The sequence below is a fragment of the Pisolithus orientalis genome (assembly GCF_024613125.1).
Source record: "Pisolithus orientalis strain OTSU chromosome Unknown F5J12scaffold_46, whole genome shotgun sequence".
Taxonomy (NCBI): domain Eukaryota; kingdom Fungi; phylum Basidiomycota; class Agaricomycetes; order Boletales; family Pisolithaceae; genus Pisolithus; species Pisolithus orientalis.
The window spans coordinates 238369-257606 of record NW_026260827.1 but is presented as its reverse complement, the minus strand read 5'-3'; the positions used below and the strand labels follow the sequence as shown (position 1 = coordinate 257606).

The following is a 19238-nucleotide window of genomic DNA, read 5'->3' as shown; positions in this document are numbered from 1 at the left end:
ACATCCCACTTCCCCCTCTGGCAGCTGGGGGTAGTGTTGCTGTGGCTCAGGGAGCTGTCCTCAGCCAAGGGCCATACCACATCTATATTATTGAGTATTAAAATAAATATTGTGGATTTGGTATGTGGCAACACAAGGCTACATTTGGTAATAGTTGTCATAGTGACTGAGCTGCTTGTTGTTGAGCAGGTCAGCCTTTGGAGCTGAGCCACAGCAACACTAGCTGAGGCTATGTCCTGGAACACCCTCTTGGGTTATATTGACATTCCACCCCACTCTCTAGCAGCCAGTGGGATATCCCACAACAGCCTCTTAGGCTAAGTTGGGACATCCCACTGTCCCCCTTCTGAGACTGGTGTGGGGCATCCCACCCTCCCCTTTGTCACCCAGTGGGATGTCCCACAATACCCTCTAAGGCTACATTGGGACATCCCACCCCCTTCTGGAAAGCAGTGGGATGTCCCACAGCAGCCTCTAAGGCTACATTGGGATATCCCACCCTCCCCTTAGGCAAGCAGTGGGATGTCCCACAACAGCCTCTAAGGCTAAATTGGGACATCCCACCCTCCCCTTTGCAAAGCAGTGGGATGTCCCACAACAGCCTCTAAGGCTACATTGGGACATCCCTCCCCCCTTCTGACAAGCAGTGGGATGTCCCACAGCAGCCTCTAAGGCTACATTGGGATGTCCCACCCTCCCCTTTGCCAAGCAGTGGGATGTCCCACAACAGCCCCTAAGGCTACATTGGGACATCCCACCCCCTCTCTGTCAAGCAGTGGGATGTCCCACAACAGCCTCTAAGGCTACATTGGGACATCCCACCTACCCCTCTGCCAACCAGTGGGATATTCTACATTTTACACATGCATATGTCTTGCAAACATGATGCTCAAAAAAAATTCTATTTAAACACACCAAATAGATTATAATATATCTCTATCACCCTTATTTGTATCAAACTCTTTTACTTGGAGATGATGGTGGATCCATATCCAGTAGGTCATTCTCCCATTCTTCTCCCCATCAGAATTCTTCCAATGGCATATCACTTTGTTGGTGATATTCATCTGCCAGGGAAAATTCTTCAGCAACACATAGCAACTCATCATCCATCACTTCATCCTCATCCTCTTCACCCTCTGACTCCAATCCATCAAACCTCTCCTCATTATCACTATCAATATATATAACATGACCACCTTGCACCATGCTGTGAAGTTCTTCATCACTTGCACCCCAGTTCTCATTAGGTGTTCCAGGATAGCCTCTAAGTTGCCTCTTCCACAAGATGCACAGACCTGCTAGTCTCAATGCTCTGCAGTCAAGTTCATATGCAAGATCAACATCTACAATGTGTGTTAGTCATGGTAATGCAATGACACATGTCTCTTACCAGCACTCTGTCTGGTTTTCTGCACATGACCCCACTCTTCAGAAAACCACTCTGTCAAAGCTCTTCTTTCCTGCAACAGGTGCCTTTCCTCTTCTTCACAATGCCTCAGCTCAAGGAGTGATCTGATCCCTGAGTGCACTTTTTCATCAGCTAACCATGGGGGTAGTAACCCATCTGAATCATTCCCAAGGCCAATACCCTGCCAAATATCATCATCCACATCCAGTTTGAACAAAGAGTCCCTTGGGATCAGGAGTGGGGCTATTGACCCCTGAGGAGCTTTTCCCTTGTGTATGAGGCCTACAATTTGCAGACACAGATTATTGTAGCTACTGGCAAGCTTGGCTATTCCTGGTTCTCATCACTTCACAGATGCTTCTGTGTGGTTTTGAAGTCTTTGTTCTCCAAGGCAAGTCAAATACAAGGGTATTCATGAATGATGACCTCTTACCACTGAGAGTCTGCCAATATGAGCATTCCAGTCTTTCCAACTCAAACTTTTGTTGGTGCAGATGATCTCTGATACATTTCTTGATTGCTAATGCATGCATGTGAAGCTATGGAACATGGTCTCAATTAGATGAAACCATGTAGAAAATACACTGCCACTAACTTGAAGATAAGCACTCCTTTGGATGCTAGCAAGATTTGAATGCCCATTTATGCCTAGGGTTGCCCTCTGGTTCTGCGAAGCTTCTTTAAAACACTTAACCTTTTGATGACACTCTGCAATTTGGATATTCAAGCTTGTCATGTCAGCAACCCCATGGAGAAGATCTTTCTCCAGCACTTCTAGCTTGGCCTCATAATTTGCCAATGATTTCTGAGTTGCCATGATTTGCAATATCATATTCTCAGCAGCTTTAGAGCTGTGACCTAATTTGATGGTGAACAGGAGTCATTATTTATATCAGCAGCTTACAAGGAGCTGGCTTTGTCTGTGCAGAGACTTGAGCAACCCATTCAGCTTGAAGAGTTGGGATATCAACTCCACATCTCCTTAGGCTTCTGTTTGCAGCAGCCTTCTTTCCTTGGCAATGATTCCAGTGATGCAAAAGCCACTGGCCCAAACCAGTGAGACTTTTCATGTCCAGGTGGCACACCTGGAAGTCAATAACAAAGAGGTGTTGATGAGACTGAATAATATGTTAGCTTGAAACAGATGTGGCATACTGCACACATACCCCAGAAACATGAAGAGATGGTATCAGCCCTTTGATTGAACTCCAAAAATGCTCACATCCCTCTCCATCAGATAGCCCAAATCCTTCACATTTTTGGGGGTGATAGATAAGCTGATATGCCCATTGATGATCAAAGGCATGAAATACTGAGATGGCAAAAGAAATACATGGCAGAAATGACTTGGGAAAACCCCACTTCCTGCAGCTCTGTTCCAGTTGACAACCTATGTCATATAACAGCCCAATATGAAAATTATCTGGGAGATGGCCAAAAAGAGATTTGATGAGGGCAAGTGCATAATGTTGCCTCTCCCCAGCTGAAGTCATATTTGCAAGGTAAATGACATGATCATGATGACAGAGTAGGGCCATGATACCAGTATCTGAAAAGAACTGGGTACTTGCCTACACTGCCATCAGACCAATGGAGTCAGAATAAATGATTAAGACTCATGTTCTGGTGCCTCTCACCAGCTGCAGTAAAGGACTCATTACAACCCTTCAGCACTGACATTGTTATCCTCATTCCCTCTTCAAACTCATCCTCCCCATCACCAAGATAATTCTTTTTCAAAGCCTGTCCACTCCTCCTTTGGGTTGAAGACTTTGACTTTCGCAACTCATTAACCTCATGCTCCATAGCACAAATATCTTCTTGTGAAAGAAAGACTGTAGCTGTAGGGTTTACTGGATCATCCAGATGCCTACTTCTGCGCTTCTGAGTAAAACAAGGATCAATGCAAACAATTGCATCAACATCAGAAAAGCTAGAACAAAGGAAATTTTAGCAGTTGACAAAACTATATCCACCAAGTGACATACCCATGTTCACTATTATTGCTCTGCCAGCTCTGGCCACCAAAGCATAGAGGACAATGCTGTCATAGGTATTCTGATGGCCTCATCTTTGAACTGAGGACATCATTGTCTGGGGAACTTGGCAATGGGATTGCAGAGGGGATGTTTGATGGTGGACTAGCAGATTCTTGCAGTTGTTGTTGGACATATTCATCAAGGGATGTTTCCAGAATACAATACCAGTGATATGCATTACTGAACCTCTGGAATATACCCTCCTGCAAGTATCATCAGCAATGATCCATGACTGAGAAGAACAACCAAAGTATGCATTAATAATATAGCAACATCACCACAAACAATACCAACAAACATCCTACCCTATCAATATAACACTACAGCAGTCCCAAGAAACAGAACATGTCACATATGCATGCACTTATAACCATGAAATAGTCATGCATCAGATTAAGATATACTACCTACATAGCAGAGTCATCTGTACTACAGTCACTATGGCAGTAATGTATGTTTTATGAAGTGGAAAAAATGGGGTAATGATACAAAACATGACAATTCCATACCTTTGTGTCCACCTCATAACCCATAGCTGCAAGGTATGCCTCAAGGGACTCACACCATGCTGAAGTGCTTGGAGGTATGCACATGAAGAATTGTTGGACAAAGCTGAGAAGCTGTAGGCTAACAGCAAGTGTTGGCCCCAGTGGGGCACAGGGGAAGTAGCCCATCCAAAGGAGTTGGAGGGCTGCAGGTGCACAAGGACAGACAGCCAGATCAACTGATTGCAGAGCTGCCATGAATGCATCTAAGCAGAGGAAAATCACAAAGAACACAGAAATCTCACCATTGAAATCAATGCAAATGACTCTCAGTTTTCAAGTCTGGTGACAACCACATGTCAGCAGTCCATAGTCAACAGGATTCTGGAAGTGGTTGGATAGTCATCAATATGCAAGGTATGGCTGAAGGAGGGAAGGGATGACAGTGTGCAACTGCCACTGCCACTGCTTCATTTTTTTTCAGGCATTCCTAGATGGTGACAAGAGCAGGTCTTGGCTAATATGTAGCCCATTGGTTAAGTGGTTGAAAGTGGCATCATGGGAGAGGTCACATTCACTACCCACAGAAGGCTCTAACAGGCAAGCAGCACTTGAAGCAGAGTGGCATCAGATGTGTGGGTTGGAGGAATCACTGGGGTGTTGTGTGAAAGTGTGATGGCCAGGTAAGGTGAGCAAGCACTCAACAGGAAGGTAAAGCCCTGCAGTTCCAGGAACATGGCATGAAGGTTCAGCAATGATGGTCAACAAGGACCATGAGATCATCTGCATGGAGCGAGTCAGGAATCTGGTTTGTTGGGGTGGTAACTTGTACAGGGGGACCACACCTAGTAAGCTGTTTTGGTCAACGAAAAGACATCTATGAAATTTGGTCAGATGCATAAACTGTCTAGGCGAGTTGGTGGTAGACAATGATCTTGCAATACCAAGTTACAGGACTGTGACCAGGACACCAAATCCTGGTTGCTGGAAGGCAACCCCAAGATGCCACCAGCACATCTCCAATAGTTAGCCTCCAGCATAGAAAAGCAAACTGACCTTCGCACATGACTAGTGAGGGTGATGGGGAAAGAGACAGAGCAAGTGTGCAATGAACAAAATGAGATTGCAATTGAAGCATGCTATGAATATCGTTTGGGAAATGTACAGAGTAAAAATGGTATTGGGGAATGATGAAGGAGGTTACCAACTATTTGAACTGTAACCACACAGTGCAGTTGGAATAAGGCAGGGAAGAAGGGGCAGATGACCAAAAGTATCAAAGAATGACTGTGCATAAAATATAGCCAACTTCTTTTCCATTGCCCAGACACACGACGATGACACTAATGGCATAATTGGCTCCACCAAGTCCAAGGGGCATCCTGGCCATACAGCAAGTAATGCCCAGAGCTTCTCTACATACTCCCATTTCAATTGCAAGTCAGATGAGCCAAGGCCTTGATTTTTCTGAGGGAAAGGCTCAGCACACATGGTGAGCTCCAAATCACCAGGGAAAATCTGCATAGAGTTCAGAAACAGCACATTCCTGGTGAGGTAAAATTGTATGTACCTGCTGGACATGATCAAGCCACTCTGAATCCTGATTCGACCACAGGCTAGGCATCATCACATGGTCAAGAGCAACCAACTTGAACTGGAAGTTGTGTTCATATAAATCCCATAAAATCTTGCTTTTTGTCATCTGATCAGTGGTAATGAGGTCTGCAAGGGAAATTGAAATATCCTGGAATTGTACATGGCTAGGTATGTCATGTTGGAGGCTGACAAGCTCAGGACTGAAGAGGGCAGCAGATTCATGTAGTTGGTCACTGGAAAATGTGGATGAAATCTGCTTGGGAATTGTGTTCAGGAAATCCTGCCAGGACCAAGGGATAACAGGAGACACATCTGAGGCAGAAAGATGAGTGATCCAACCTGCTCAAGAGACTAGCCAATTCCTCAGGTACCTCTGCTGGTGATTGGAGGACTTGCCCCTCACAAACAGACTCAGGCTGGGAAAGAAGTAAGTTACCTTGGGCACATTGGGACTAACCCTTTTTGCATCCTTATTCACATCCTTCAGGGCAGCATGCCATGCAGACATAGCAGGGGGAATAGCTGGATCACTGAGGTCTTCCCACAGTTTGGGATTCAGAATGACTGATGGCTTGGCTCCTCTTGAGCCTGCAGGGGGATCTGAGCAAAATGTTAAACACACTGAGACAAAATGAATAGGATACATACATGGCTGATTACATTGTCGAGCCCTGCCCATCCTAACAGCTCCTGTACTTGAACTTGCACTGCTGGAACTTGCAGAATTGGAAGCCATGGGACCCATGCTTGTGGGAGTCAAGGCCACACCACTGCTGGTGCATGGTGGTTCTGGACAGGGAGCCACAAATTGCTTGAGCCCAATCACTGGGCCTTGTTGAGTGTGCCTGTGGTGTGATTCACCAGGGTGGTACCAGGCGCTGTGCCATTTCAGCATCTGCCTGACCTCAAAAACCTCAGGATCCATGACTATGTCATGAGGGCATGTAATCTCGATGGTCTTCAACACTTGCATGTCTGGGGGTACACAATTGGGTTTCCAGACCATCCAGACAGGCATGTGTATTTTGAAAAGGCACTGGCAAATGTTGGGGTCTGTCATGAATGCCCCAATCCAGTGGTCAAATGAATCAATGAAAGTGCCTGTAGCAGGGTCAAGGTCTGTGTCCAGATATTCTAGCATGCCAAAGACATCTAGGAGGAGGTGTTGACAAAAAGCGACCAATATGACTGTGTCTTGAAACATAAGTGGGAGTTGCTAGAGAAAATTTTAATTAATGAAATCTGAACCAGAAAAAATCATACCTTCAGATGCAGGAGACTTTGCTGACATGACCCCAGCCATGAATTGGGTCTCAGAGACCTTTGTAGTGGGGGTGCTTCTTTAGCCAATCTTGCAAATGTTTGTCTAGTTGATTATAAATGGTCTCCATTGACTTCCACTTGTCAGCATGAATCCTGCCAACTTTGAAGGCAGACCCTCTTTCCAGCTCAAAATCCTCCACTGACTGGGTAATGTTCCACCACAGCCACTTCCATGTTGGGTTGTTTCCATGGGCCACTTTCCAGGGGACACACAGACTCTATGTGTAGCATTCTGCGAACAACTGTGGCCATTGAAAATGGTCTATATGGCTGAACTGTCCATCATGTAGGGGCATGATTGTTTCTCCATCAAAGATGAAGGGTTGGGGAACATAGTCAGCATTCGGTGATGTGATCCAGTGGTTGTCACACTTCACTAGGACACATGCATCAAATGCATCCCATCTCCCTGAAAATAATGATAATGTGAATCACAGCATCACCAGAGTGAGCATTTGTATTGTGCTTATGTAAGCCTGTTGAATGGTGTATGCTAGCCAGCAAATTCACCACACTGCTCAAGCACCCACCACCTGCACACCTAAGCTTTAACAGCACTATGTCTACCACCAACACCAGCACCTTCATCCTGGCACAATCAACCAACAACACCCAGCTGGTCATCACCACTGAAAATGCCAAGCAGATGGTTGAGGAGGCTGCCAGGGTTACAATGCAGGTACTGAGATGACTTTGGGGCCAGGACACTAAGCACTGGGGCAAAGTGGCTAAGCTTGTGTGGGCCTAGCTGGTAAGTGAAATTGCAGCCATGATATCCATTCCTGACATCTATGTAGGGAATGGTCCACATGGTTGTTGAACATCTACCCCCAGCATTCGAGATCCCTCTGCATCTTATTGCTATCGATATGCACATGGTTGACCCAGCAACAATCTTTGCCATGCAGACATGGCCACCTTTCAACCAGATGATGATGGCATGAGAGGCTGATGTGAAGGATCATGCATGGTATTGCCTTTGTCACCAGCCTAAGTCTCACCCATATTACAAGGTCATAGAGGAGCTTACCAGGCCTTTGTCAAGGGCCAAGCACCAGGCACAGCCAGTGGATAAGGGGAAGGGGAAAGAGTTGGGTACAGATGAGGCTCAAGGGATTTGGCTTCCAGGTGAGCACTAATTCTGAGGATGGCAATTGGGTAGACTGCTGATACAGGATCTGAAGATTGTCACAAAAAGTTTCGGCATCATTGTAATGAAGCCAAATGATAATGTGATGTCCCTGAATTATTATGTGCATTGAAAGAGTCGTTATGATGGTGTGCAAGATCTGATTATGGCATGCTAATGTAATCAGGAAGCACTGCCAGAAACCTTGCTTGTCCAGCCGTGTGCAATGCACACATATGTGATTTCAACAAGCCCCTCAGATCCCTAAGGAACACTCACCATATTTGTATGCATTCGCTTTGCATGGCCTGAGATGCTGTTGCCACTCACAATGTTGTGGCTTTGAAGAATTGTTGGGTGAACCGGGCAGCCCCAGTCCATAAGTCATTTTGTCACCATCTTGCATTGCTGCAAATATGCAATATGCTGACCTTTTGCAGTCAGGCGCACTGCTTCCACTTGTCACAAGTCGACGTTGCTGCCACCGATAGTGCTGTTCACCTCACCATTTCATTTGCCAGCCCTACCACTAGCTTCCTCAACCTCAACACTTGCCACGAAGTCCTCGCTTCTGCCCATCACCTCAACCATTCCCCAAAGGCAATCTTTATGTTTTGTGTGTCCTGGGCTTCGATCAGCGTGTTTTGCGGCACGTGCACGTCGTTTCCATCAATGTTAACATGTTTCTGTCCTTCGGGATACTTGGCCATTTCAATTTCGAGCTCTAAAGGTGAGTTTTGGCTCCTTGGCTTGTTCTGACTTTTCTGCTCATGTTTTTAGCAGTTTTCAGGTTGTTCCCATTGCTCTGCACGTCCATCCGTGCAGTTGACACATCCGCATGTTTCCCCAAGCCATCCACTTCGCCAGCTCTTTGTGCCAATGAGTGAGTTGGGCGGTTTCGGCCCATTCTGATGTCTTTGGGTTCTTGCAGCCATTTTTGCATCGATTTGAGCACACTGTGCCTGCGTGCGTGTGCCTGATGCATCTGCGTGGTTCCTGGGCCTGTGTGGCACCTCTAGGCGTGGTTCTGGGGCTGATGCATTCTGATTTATTTTCAGGCCTTTGTGGGTCACTCGCAACGCTCCGCACGCGCGCGCACGTGTTCCATGCATCTGTTCGGTTTTCGAGCCTTTCTGGCTCCCCTATGCGTGATACTGCGCCTCTGGCAGGTACATCGGGGGTTGCTAACGAGTTTGCAGCTGTTCACAAGTCATTCGCAACGCTCTGCGCATGTGTGCACGCATCCAATGCGCCCGTTTGACTTCCCAGCCTTTCTGGCTCGCCCACACGCAGTTTTGCACCTCTGGCAGGTAACCCCAGGGCTTCTGACACTTTGCAGATTCACATCACTGTGCGGGTATATGCATGCGGTTAGTAACCTGGCCCCTCCACCATCTCCCTGCTCTACGACACTGTCGAGTGCGCTCACAGATGCCCACTTGCTGGCTGCCCTCTACCACGATGGTTGCGGCATTGGGAGTCGAAACCATAGATTCATTTCTGCCTGCCAAGGTGCTAACCATATCCTTTCGTTACCTGTTGTGAAGGGGTAAGCTACTTGGTTACAATACTCATTGGATTCTGCAAGGTCATCTGGAATAACAATGTCATATGCTCACTGTGCTCGTCCTCCAACAACTGACACAGAATTTGTTTGGAATTAACCATTTAATATGCAGGGAATTGCTCGTACAGTGTGACGAGCTTCATCGAGAAGGACGCTGATTTGTTAGATGCTGCTTTCATCTCGCTTTTGTGTCATTCCTCGGACTAATTCATTTTCAAGCTTGTTTCGGGACCATTGATTGCCACTGAGAAACACTCAAAGGACGACTCATTTACGGTACAAGCACAAGTATGCTCGCGACCACTTCGTGATCCCACTCCCATCCTTTCTCCTGATGACTCGCTTCCCTCTGGCGATGATTACCACCCACACCACACGTCAAGGCGTAGGTCTGGTCTTTACTCATACCTGACATCGTTGCGCACAGGAGCATCGAGTATGTTGCCTACTGTTCCCAAAGCGACTTCTGCGAATGATATGTACCTGCTAGTGTGGATCGGATGCAGGATGCATTCGACAATGTGCCACATCGAATGGGTGGCAAGAAAGCGTCAAATAAATGATTGGACACCGGTCTATTTAGCTTTCATATGCCGTGTCGAAATTGGTCGAGGATGAGTTGAGGTGGTCGCAAGGGAGCAATGCAGACTGGCACCTGATGGCATCGATGACGACAACGAGAGCATGGCCAGTGATGCCGGGACAGATTACACCCGTCAAGATGCAGGACCTGATACTGAGAGCAGGGATAATCTACTTATTGCACGCGTGGATTGTGCTCACCCAGAACCCCTGCATCACCACCCACCCCCACCCCCTCCCCTCCCCGCTGGTATCAAGGATCTCTCAGCTAAGATTGTTGTTGCCGGGCTACCCCGAGCTTTCCGCAAGCAAAAGCAAGATGTTCACATTCGCATCACCCACCGTTTGGTGATTTATGTACACATGCTCCTTGTAAAATTTAGAGTCCTCGATGAAGGAACATTATATGGCGAGCCTGATCAATCACATGACACATTTCATACTTTATGTGAATAATTTACTGACTATCATGCGTCCGAAATTGCATACTAGCCGCAAGTACTGCTTGTAAAGTTGTTTAACTTCCACTCCTATTTTCTTGTGCATTGGACATTTCCTGCACTCACTTTCATTGCTCACTCTCATCACTCATTCTCATACAGAAAGCCACTCTACTCTACAAGTATCTGTGAGTCACTCAGGATGTTTTTTTATTTGCATAACTAATGTAATTCTTAGTAAATGGCCAGGAAACACGCGCAGAGGAAGAGGAAGAGTAGGAGATTGCATAGGGCGGCGAATATCAGCTCCACCAGAGTTGGAGGGTCGAGTGGGCTGGACGGTATGTCATTTTCATCCCTTAATGTGCACTGTGGAGATGAACACATAACAGGTGACAAGGAAGGACCTTCTGCAGTCACGGTCGACTGCAACGGTGTTGGTACCAGCCATGCGGTAATTGGAGGATCACCCAGGACAAACAGTGCATACGGTATTTACATTTATCTGCATGTACTAATGTCACTTTCTATATTACTAGTCCGCTATGTACACGTTGGCGATGATGTGGAGTCGCAAGTGTTGGAAACAGAGGAATCTTTTATGCCCCTGTTCACCGTTTTTATTCTCAAGACTTTCTTCTCGCTTGGTTTATCCGTTGTTTTCTGGTGTTTCCAAGTTTGCATGTCATACCTGCAGTGTTTTCGAAATGCATTGCTTTGACTTTTTAAACTTCCTTTGAAATTTTGACTATTGTAACTATTATGATTTTAGCCACCATTTCAGCTTTGAAAACTGTCCAATTATTGTGCTCGTTCCATGGACTCCTAGTGTATTACTGATTAGTAGCTCGATTCTAATACTGTAATCAGTGCATGCATATGTCATTGGTATTATTAGTAATCAACAATAATCGATTAAAGACCGTCTATTATTATGCTAATGTTGTTTCTCAAGAACCTGAATCATGGGACCCTCGCGCAATCCTCGAGGCAAGTACAACTACTCTGAGGAAATGCTTTCTACCCTCCATATATGCCGGTTTTGCGGCAAACAGTTCAAGGTACAGGGTATCAAAAGGCACGAAATCAGCTGCAAAAAACAACAAGAATTACAGAAAGAACAAGCCGAACGTGGGAAGGAGTTCGAAAGAGAAAGATGCAAGGGTGAGTTCATAGCTTTTAAATTCCTTCTAACACTTGAATTGATCTATTGTGTGTCTGCAGCTCGAAAAAAGGCTCAACTACTAGATGATCGTGCTTCAATCAGTGCATCTGTTGCACCATGGCAGCATCTATCTCAATCGGACGCTGGTTCTTCCCATGCTGTTTGTGAACATGTAGATAGTGATATCTATGGGGATGATGGCAATGGCTGTGAGTTTCCATTCATATTAGCTTGATATTCTTCACTTGTCACAAAATAGTTGATCCTTTGGTTGATAGCAATCAATTGAACCACGATGACTACAGCGGGAATAGTAATGATCCTAGTAAGTACCTCTTCAGCATATAGTGTTATCGGATTGATCGTTTAACTGTGATATTTTTCTAGCAACCGTGGACACATCCGTGGAAAGCACTTCCAATATATCTACTGAATTGCCATCACGATCATGCCCACTATCTACTGCTTCCCTCCAACTGCCCACTGAATTTAAAACAGAGTACCATCCACGCAGTCGTCGGCCCGTTTTGCACCAGCCATATGAAGAATTTGGAATCAACAATGCTGCTTCGCCCACTATGGTTGACTCCATGCCATGGAAACCATTCAAAACTCGAGGCGATTATCTTTTTGCAGAGATCGCCCTTGATGCTGGATTGAACAAGACTCAAGTCAATGGATTATTGGAACTTTTCCTTCTTGTAACCAAAGGTATGGAGCAGGTGACGATGAAGAACGATGCTGAGTTGCGGAAGGCATGTGATAATGCAGGAGCCAAATTAACACCTGTGTGTATTAGTTGTGCTGTGCTGTGAATGCTATTTATCGATATTGATCCTTTAGTTCACCAAGCACATCATCTCTGCGCCATACAAGGGCAAGGAGATGGAGTTTGAGGTTCATACTCGGCCAGTCGGGGACTGGGCTCTTGACCTGCTTGCTGACCCACAATTAGCCCCACACTTTGTCTGGGATGCTGAATGGGTTTACAAACACAATGGGGAAGAGTATGAATGCTTTTATGGTGAGCCTTGGACATGTGATCACTGGTGGGACATACAGGTAAGTATGTGCAAGCACAGTTCTTGTCCCTGGGCTGATTATAACATTGCTGTGCCCTTAACAGTCTCAGCTTCCTGCTGATGTTGAAAATGCTGTACCATTCTGTTTTATATTGTATGCTGACAAGACAAGGCTTTCGTCTCATGGCACTGTGAAAGGGTACCCTGTAGTTGTTTGGTGTGCTAATCTCCCTGTAGACATCTGGAATTCTGAGTCCGTTGGAGGAGGTTGTGTTGTCGGCTGGCTTCCGATTGTAAGTTCTACGTTATAATATCATCTGCTCACAATACTGACATCTAATGCGATCTAATCCTTCAAGATCCCAGAGGATGCAGCTGAGGAAGGTAAACTTGGCTATACAACTTTGAAACGTGTTGTTTGGCATGAAAGTGCCATCAAATTATTTGAGGCCATGGTTCACTTCTCGGCAACTGGCTTTCAGCATAGGTGTTGGGACGAGATTATATGGTATCTTTTCCCATTGTTTTTGATACTATCTGCGGACTATGAGGAACAGTAAGTCAATGAACAAATCGGTTTCTGAGTTAATTGAATGATTGCACCAACAGATGTATGATGTCTTTAATTCAAGGTTGGAATGGCAAGGCTCCATGCCCTATATGCCTCGTGCCACTTGAATTACTCCACGACATTTCTAAGACTTTTGCTCTTCGCAATGCAGGGCAAGGAGAGGAAGCATTGTGAGTTTACAACGATTGTAAGGCTGCTGGTGAAGCAATTCTCAAGAAACTTGGTCTGCGTCCTGTACCCGTATGTTCCTCATAGCCCCCATTCACAGTAAGTTTATTAAGGGTAAAAGAATGTCTTTTGGCATATCAGGTACTCTGACCCTCACTTGGCACTGAGTTTTGATCGCTTGCATGTCCTCCACCTGGGATTGTGGGGAAAACATCTCTTTGAAGATCTGAAGATCATTTTGAGGTACCTTGGACGTGATGCAGAAGCAACGGTTGAACGACTGTGAGCTCGATTCTGTTCTGAGTTTTGGCATGTACTAATCTACCCTACAATAACAGTACAAAGGAGTTTCCATGCTGGTGGAAACTGTTTTGTTTCACAGCCATCCTCAAGGTGACATTTAATGATGGGAATAAGTTTGCTGACCTATCTATTGTGAGCCAGATTTCTCCATGTTTCGTGGTGTTTCGCTGACACGTAACTTCCTGGTAATAGCAAGTTTTTTATCCCACATTAAGTATCCTTATGAAGGCAGCATGTCCCGAGGGATATCTCCTTCTTGGCCTTATCAGCAGCTATCTACAACTTGATAGTCTGATCGGCCTCGACATCCAAACCGATCGCATGCTCTCTGCCATTGAAACTGAGCTTCTTGTTTTCAACAAAAGGCTACAGGTGAGTCTTGACTCTCCATTTGAAATGCTATTGCTTTAGTTAGCTCGCTCGGATGTCACGTTCACTTTCATAGGCATACAAAGAGCGCGCAATGAACTCTTCCATCCCAGGTCTCAAGGTAGATTGGGACTTTCCGAAGGTGCACCTGTGGAAACACATGGTGCGTGATATACAAGAAAAGGGGGCAGTGCGAAACTACAGTACTCGCCCCAACGAAAAAATGCATGGCCCGGTGACATGTTTCTTTGAATGAAAACATGGAAGCAGGGTGGCTCAGTGTGTATTAATATTTGCTGAGCAATGCCATTCAGAGGGAGAATGTTGTTGGACCTTAGTCGACATGACCCAGAACTGAATCCTACCACAAACTCATTTTACTGCATCGAGGTCAACTATTCCATTTCGATCCAACACCTTTACATGTTACAGGCTGTGTCTCTTTTACATTAACAGCTAACGCTCGATAATCAAGGTATGTGATTTCCTTGCTGCTTCAAGACGTAACTGATAGCGGGTTTCGGGCTGGAAACATATATAAGGATCTTGGTCCAAGCTATGTTTTCCATTCTGCAACGGCACTCCCAGACTCACGACCAGTTTTTCCCAGTTGCCCCAGTTTAATTATTTGTTTTCAGAATGCCCCAATCTGACTCTGAGGAGGATTTCACCAGCCGCATTGGTGCCATTGATGGCGGCAATGATTCTCAAGCTGACAAAGGGACTCATGGAGATAGCTCTGACTCTGGAAGTGACCTCGAGCAGATGCGGAGGGCCCTCCATGTCCCAGGTCCCACTGCAGATGTGCAAGAGTTGAGAAAGGTATGGTCCTTTTCTTCATGTCCATCTACTATGATCACTGACATCTATTCTCAGGCACTTTCCTTTGTACAAGAGGCTTATTTTGAGACGCAGAACGAGCTTCGAAGTGTATGCAGGGATTATGTAGCCCTTCAAGCTACAGTCCCTGCTCGAAGTCGCAATTGTACCACAAAGGCACCCTCCGAACTCGATAAATCCATTGCCAAAGCTGCCAAGAAGTATATGATGTTCTACAATTTCTGGATCGACAATTCAATTTTCCCAACAATTCGAAAACCAAACATCGATCCCCACAGCCCCATGCGTTGGTCATCCCCTCAAGCGATGGCTGATGGGACAGTTGAAGAATTGTATGAGGCAGTTCCAAAAGAACTCCATAAGCAGATGGAGACATACCAAGCGTTCAAGACTGTAGTAAGTTTAAACTCATATCTTCTGGATAATACATGCTAAACTATTGTATTTGACTTGTATTAGTTTCATCACCATGTCAATACAGAACGTTCTAACCTGCTCAAAGCAGTTAAAGATAGCGCTTCCATTGTCTTCTCATCTTTGAAACTTCCTGTCGATATCTTTTCAGAGTCTCTCCAAGATTCGAAGGCTACCAGCAAGGATCTTCTCATTTTGTTGAAACTCCCAGAAAATGTTGAACTCGACGGCAAGTATGAACATCTCGCACCAGTTCTGTTCACTGATCCACACAACATGACCTCAGACACGCTTTTCAAGAGTGTGGTACTTGTCAAAGTAAGTTTGTCATGTTCTATTTCTCTAATTTGACTCAGTTACTCTGCTTATAGATGGCGCATCTTCTGTTGAAGGGGAAGAGTTCACTGCTTGGCACAAAGAAAAGGGGAGGGCCAAAGCCTAGAGGGGAAATTATGAAGGTCAATAGCATCACCGAGGGAATGATTGCTAGTTTCACCGTCATGGTAAGTCCTAACATAAATCGTGTCCATGATATAGGGAATGCTAATGATAACATTTTCGTGGTAGGCATGCTACTTGCTCACTCATGACACAGAACTCAATGCAGAAGGAAACCACACAAAGATTCGATATCGCGATGATTTCAATTTTTATGTCCGGCTACTCTTCAAACGTAATAAATGGTCACGGGAAGTCATGCAGTTCTTTAATGACGATTTATTTGGGCCACAGCCTCCCCGTCAACCACCACAGTTTGAGCCTACTCACTTAGCTCCTCAGCCATGTAACTGGGAAGATGACCTTCTTGAGGAGATGGATCAGGATTCTGACACCCCTTTCTCGATCCCCAATTCCACTGGAGCCAAGTCCCCACTACAGTTGCAGGCTGGTTCCCATCCTCCTGACATGGCAGCCACTGTTTGCCCACCTCCCAGTGCCAGTACTTCTGTACTGGAGGATACGACTGTCAACCATCAAGCATCAGCTTCAATTTCCCACGAAGGTGCAGGTAATGCGAGGCTGTCTGCTACGACTCAAGTCCACCTTGGTGTCGGAAGACTTTCCCTTACTGACCCAGGTGATGCTGAATCTGGACGCTCCGTTTCTTCTGCTCGCTGCACTTCTGCAGCATCAAAGCAGAGGATCACACCTGTTGCAGCTGATGCACCTCTCATTACCCAGCCACTGCAGGAGAAATGCCGTACGAGAGTGACAAATCATGGAAAGAAATAGTGGTTGGGTCATGCCAATTCTGTTAGTACCTTTCTCACTGTCTAAGATCTAAGGCTGTTGCCTTCCCGCATACTTCATATACATTTTTGCGAGCGTAGAATTACGATTTTAAATGTGATTTTGTCCTCTGGATTTCGGTGACAAAAAATGCCTGTATTTGCTGTCTGAACTACAACGACTATGGTACTTAGGATATTGTCAACTCATTACCAAACCTGGTTGGTACATTATCAAGCAGCATAGCCACATGTTCATTTCTTGTTCTCGTTCCGTCACCATGTTCATGACTTGTTCCATTAATTACAAGGCTATTAACATAACTTCACAAGCATCGACGCCTTTCAGACTCTCATGGAGTCATTCAGTAAGTTACTGCACCATAATTCATTGTATCATTATTGATACAGAATGATTGTCAGGTATTTTATAATTTGTCCATGCTCTAGTGTTGGCAACAGTATCGCTCTTAGCCTTGATGACGACAGTCATCCCCAGCCTCTTAACAATTGCCATCCCCATCCCCAGCCTCCACAACAATGGCTGTCACCATCCCTGGCCTTTCTCGATGACCCTCTGCCACAGCATATTGATGCCAGCACTCCAGCTCTAGCAAGTCCGTCAGTTCCTTTTTTATTTTTTAATCTTTATCTCTTATTTTTGTTCCTCTACCCCAGCTGCATCTGACCTAGTACCCCAGTTTGTCCCAATGACAATAACATCTGGGATCCCCATCCCAGCGATGAGACTGCCCTCAGCCTTGGCAGACAATGATGACGACCGCTCCAGCTTTAGCCTCACCCAATGATGGAACGACGCCTCCTCTCCACCCAACAATGACGCCACTCTTGCCTAGTCACAATATTGCTTGGTAGCAATGTCGCATTGGGCTACGATAACATCGATTCAGTAGTTGGTACCACCATGTGTGCATATGCACATGTTGTACATTTTCATGTGGCTCCTGAGCCTGTCTGCTTCCCCCTACCTCCAGATCTCTTTGGTGATTGTGACAAGATTTTAGGTGCACTCATTGTGCTGTTTCCAACCCAACTTCATCGATGCCCCCTTCGCCTATGACACCCTCAACCTCGAGGCCTATCTCCAGTACCCACAGTCCCCCTATGGTGTCTCCTCCATGTCTTGTAAGCCCGAATCAGATCCTCCATCATTGTTGTAGCTTACATCACCTTATGGCAGTGCCCGGCCCCTCTTCATCTTCCCCCTGTCTCGGCTTTGACTCGCTGAACCTGTCCAACACCATTGGCGAGTACTCTTACACGTCCTCATACATCACTACCTCCCCTGGTCGTCCTTACATGCCCCTGGAGAATGGCATTTCTCCCCTGCTGTCTACAACCTCTCCGCAGGTGAGCTGTCTTCAGATGGCCTTACCTCTGGAAGGCGCAGCCATGACAGTGGTACCCGCTTGCCTGTGTCAGCCCTTGGAGTGGTCGTTGCAGCCTCTCAGCCAAGTGTCGCTCAGTGCTATCATGTTTGGTCTTCTTGCATCGATTCCATTGGTTACGGGTACCATCACTGCTGCTATCTTCATGTGGTCCTTCTATTGTCAGTACGCAGCATCCCTTATGCTCCCGACGATGATGGCCATTCCAAGTCCCGGTGTATCAACACCACCTCTATCCTCATCTGGCGACAATGAGGATAGCAGCATCCCAGCCCTGAGTTTTCATAATGACGATGTTCCCCTTGACCCACCTCATGCATTAGATCATATTATAGTGCTGATTTTGTGTATATTAGCATGTAATATGATTTCTGTAATTGCTATATGGTATAGAAACCAGGCAATATTAGCTTGATGTTAATGGATTGTGTGCCATCAAAATGTCGAACACTCGCATTGTCATGTCATCGAGATGTCGTCCAACGAAATATTGTCTGGTTGTAATTGCCATAACAAGTAGTGATAATGATGCCAGTGCTCCATTATCATGACATTATCACTCAATGACAACGCCGTATTCCATAGGGTTTGTGCCATGTTGTCATGACATGTTTATGTCACAGAATTTCCATTATTAGACAATAATAATGTGCATTGGGGTCATGACAATAGGGTCTGGGCCGTGTTGTCATAACATGATCAAGTAATCATTCACCATTAGCATGCATTATAATGAATCCGCCGGCAACCACCATTGAAATGTCTTTATAATGCATTGTCACATGCCCAAGAAATTTGGGACAATGCACCCACAGACACTACAGCTAGGACCACTGGAGTTGTGATGCAGAAGCCAGGAAATGAGGAGGATCAGAACAGGGAGAGGGCATGGGGCCATAGCCAGTCAAGAAATGGCTGGCCAATGGCCAAGCCTGTCAATGCCAGTGATCAGACCAGTAGAGGCTGAAGCCAGTCAAGGAGACCAATGAAGAAGGAAAAACCAGCAGTTGATGAGGATGTGCAGGACTGGTGAGACATCAACAACCCTCCTGAGTCCTGGGAGGTGGTGCCAGAAGCTGAGCAGTGTGTGAGATGCTGGGACAGGAGTTGGCCCTGTACAGTGCTAGCTGGCAGGGCATGCTGGCAATGCCACTGTACCAAATACTCATGCAGCTT

General features: G+C 45.8%; 6 protein-coding genes across 6 annotated transcripts; 4 read left to right on the top strand and 2 right to left on the bottom strand.

Annotated features, from left to right (window-relative positions):
* Positions 1–1023: 1023 nt before the first annotated feature.
* Positions 1024–4193, bottom strand: F5J12DRAFT_907337 (uncharacterized protein; the record flags this gene model as incomplete). The annotated part of the gene is made up of 12 exons (XM_051748917.1): positions 1024–1346; positions 1394–1592; positions 1614–1733; positions 1764–1795; positions 1845–1950; positions 2007–2269; positions 2316–2529; positions 2578–2960; positions 3049–3344; positions 3400–3455; positions 3498–3653; positions 3960–4193. The coding sequence occupies 12 exons, from the start codon at positions 4191–4193 to the stop codon at positions 1024–1026; spliced, it is 2382 nt and encodes a 793-aa protein (XP_051595922.1).
* Positions 4194–5135: 942 nt separating this feature from the next.
* F5J12DRAFT_785995 (uncharacterized protein) lies at positions 5136–7028 on the bottom strand (the record flags this gene model as incomplete). Its single annotated transcript, XM_051743345.1, has 7 exons — positions 5136–5453; positions 5506–5811; positions 5903–5947; positions 5989–6131; positions 6180–6725; positions 6795–6852; positions 6999–7028. The coding sequence occupies 7 exons, from the start codon at positions 7026–7028 to the stop codon at positions 5136–5138; spliced, it is 1446 nt and encodes a 481-aa protein (XP_051595921.1).
* Positions 7029–7413: 385 nt separating this feature from the next.
* On the top strand, positions 7414–9679 carry F5J12DRAFT_963383 (uncharacterized protein; the record flags this gene model as incomplete). The annotated part of the gene is made up of 8 exons (XM_051749969.1): positions 7414–7533; positions 7652–7732; positions 7844–7982; positions 8236–8269; positions 8424–8713; positions 8767–8866; positions 8915–8949; positions 9042–9679. 8 exons carry the CDS (start codon positions 7414–7416, stop codon positions 9242–9244), a joined length of 1002 nt encoding a protein of 333 aa, XP_051595920.1. The 3' UTR covers positions 9245–9679.
* A 555-nt stretch (positions 9680–10234) lies between these two features.
* On the top strand, positions 10235–11164 carry F5J12DRAFT_915380 (uncharacterized protein; the record flags this gene model as incomplete). Its single annotated transcript, XM_051749150.1, has 5 exons — positions 10235–10480; positions 10735–10760; positions 10811–10913; positions 10965–11054; positions 11112–11164. 4 exons carry the CDS (start codon positions 10235–10237, stop codon positions 11028–11030), a joined length of 441 nt encoding a protein of 146 aa, XP_051595919.1. The 3' UTR covers positions 11031–11054; positions 11112–11164.
* A 373-nt stretch (positions 11165–11537) lies between these two features.
* On the top strand, positions 11538–14341 carry F5J12DRAFT_897024 (uncharacterized protein; the record flags this gene model as incomplete). The annotated part of the gene is made up of 12 exons (XM_051747992.1): positions 11538–11736; positions 11797–11946; positions 11997–12062; positions 12125–12525; positions 12581–12799; positions 12864–13052; positions 13119–13315; positions 13369–13500; positions 13640–13780; positions 13837–13933; positions 13994–14173; positions 14213–14341. The coding sequence occupies 12 exons, from the start codon at positions 11538–11540 to the stop codon at positions 14339–14341; spliced, it is 2100 nt and encodes a 699-aa protein (XP_051595918.1).
* Positions 14342–14809: 468 nt separating this feature from the next.
* Positions 14810–18477, top strand: F5J12DRAFT_963382 (uncharacterized protein; the record flags this gene model as incomplete). The annotated part of the gene is made up of 7 exons (XM_051749968.1): positions 14810–14992; positions 15047–15406; positions 15470–15742; positions 15796–15927; positions 15992–16633; positions 17679–17799; positions 17855–18477. 7 exons carry the CDS (start codon positions 14810–14812, stop codon positions 18475–18477), a joined length of 2334 nt encoding a protein of 777 aa, XP_051595917.1.
* Positions 18478–19238: the final 761 nt, after the last annotated feature.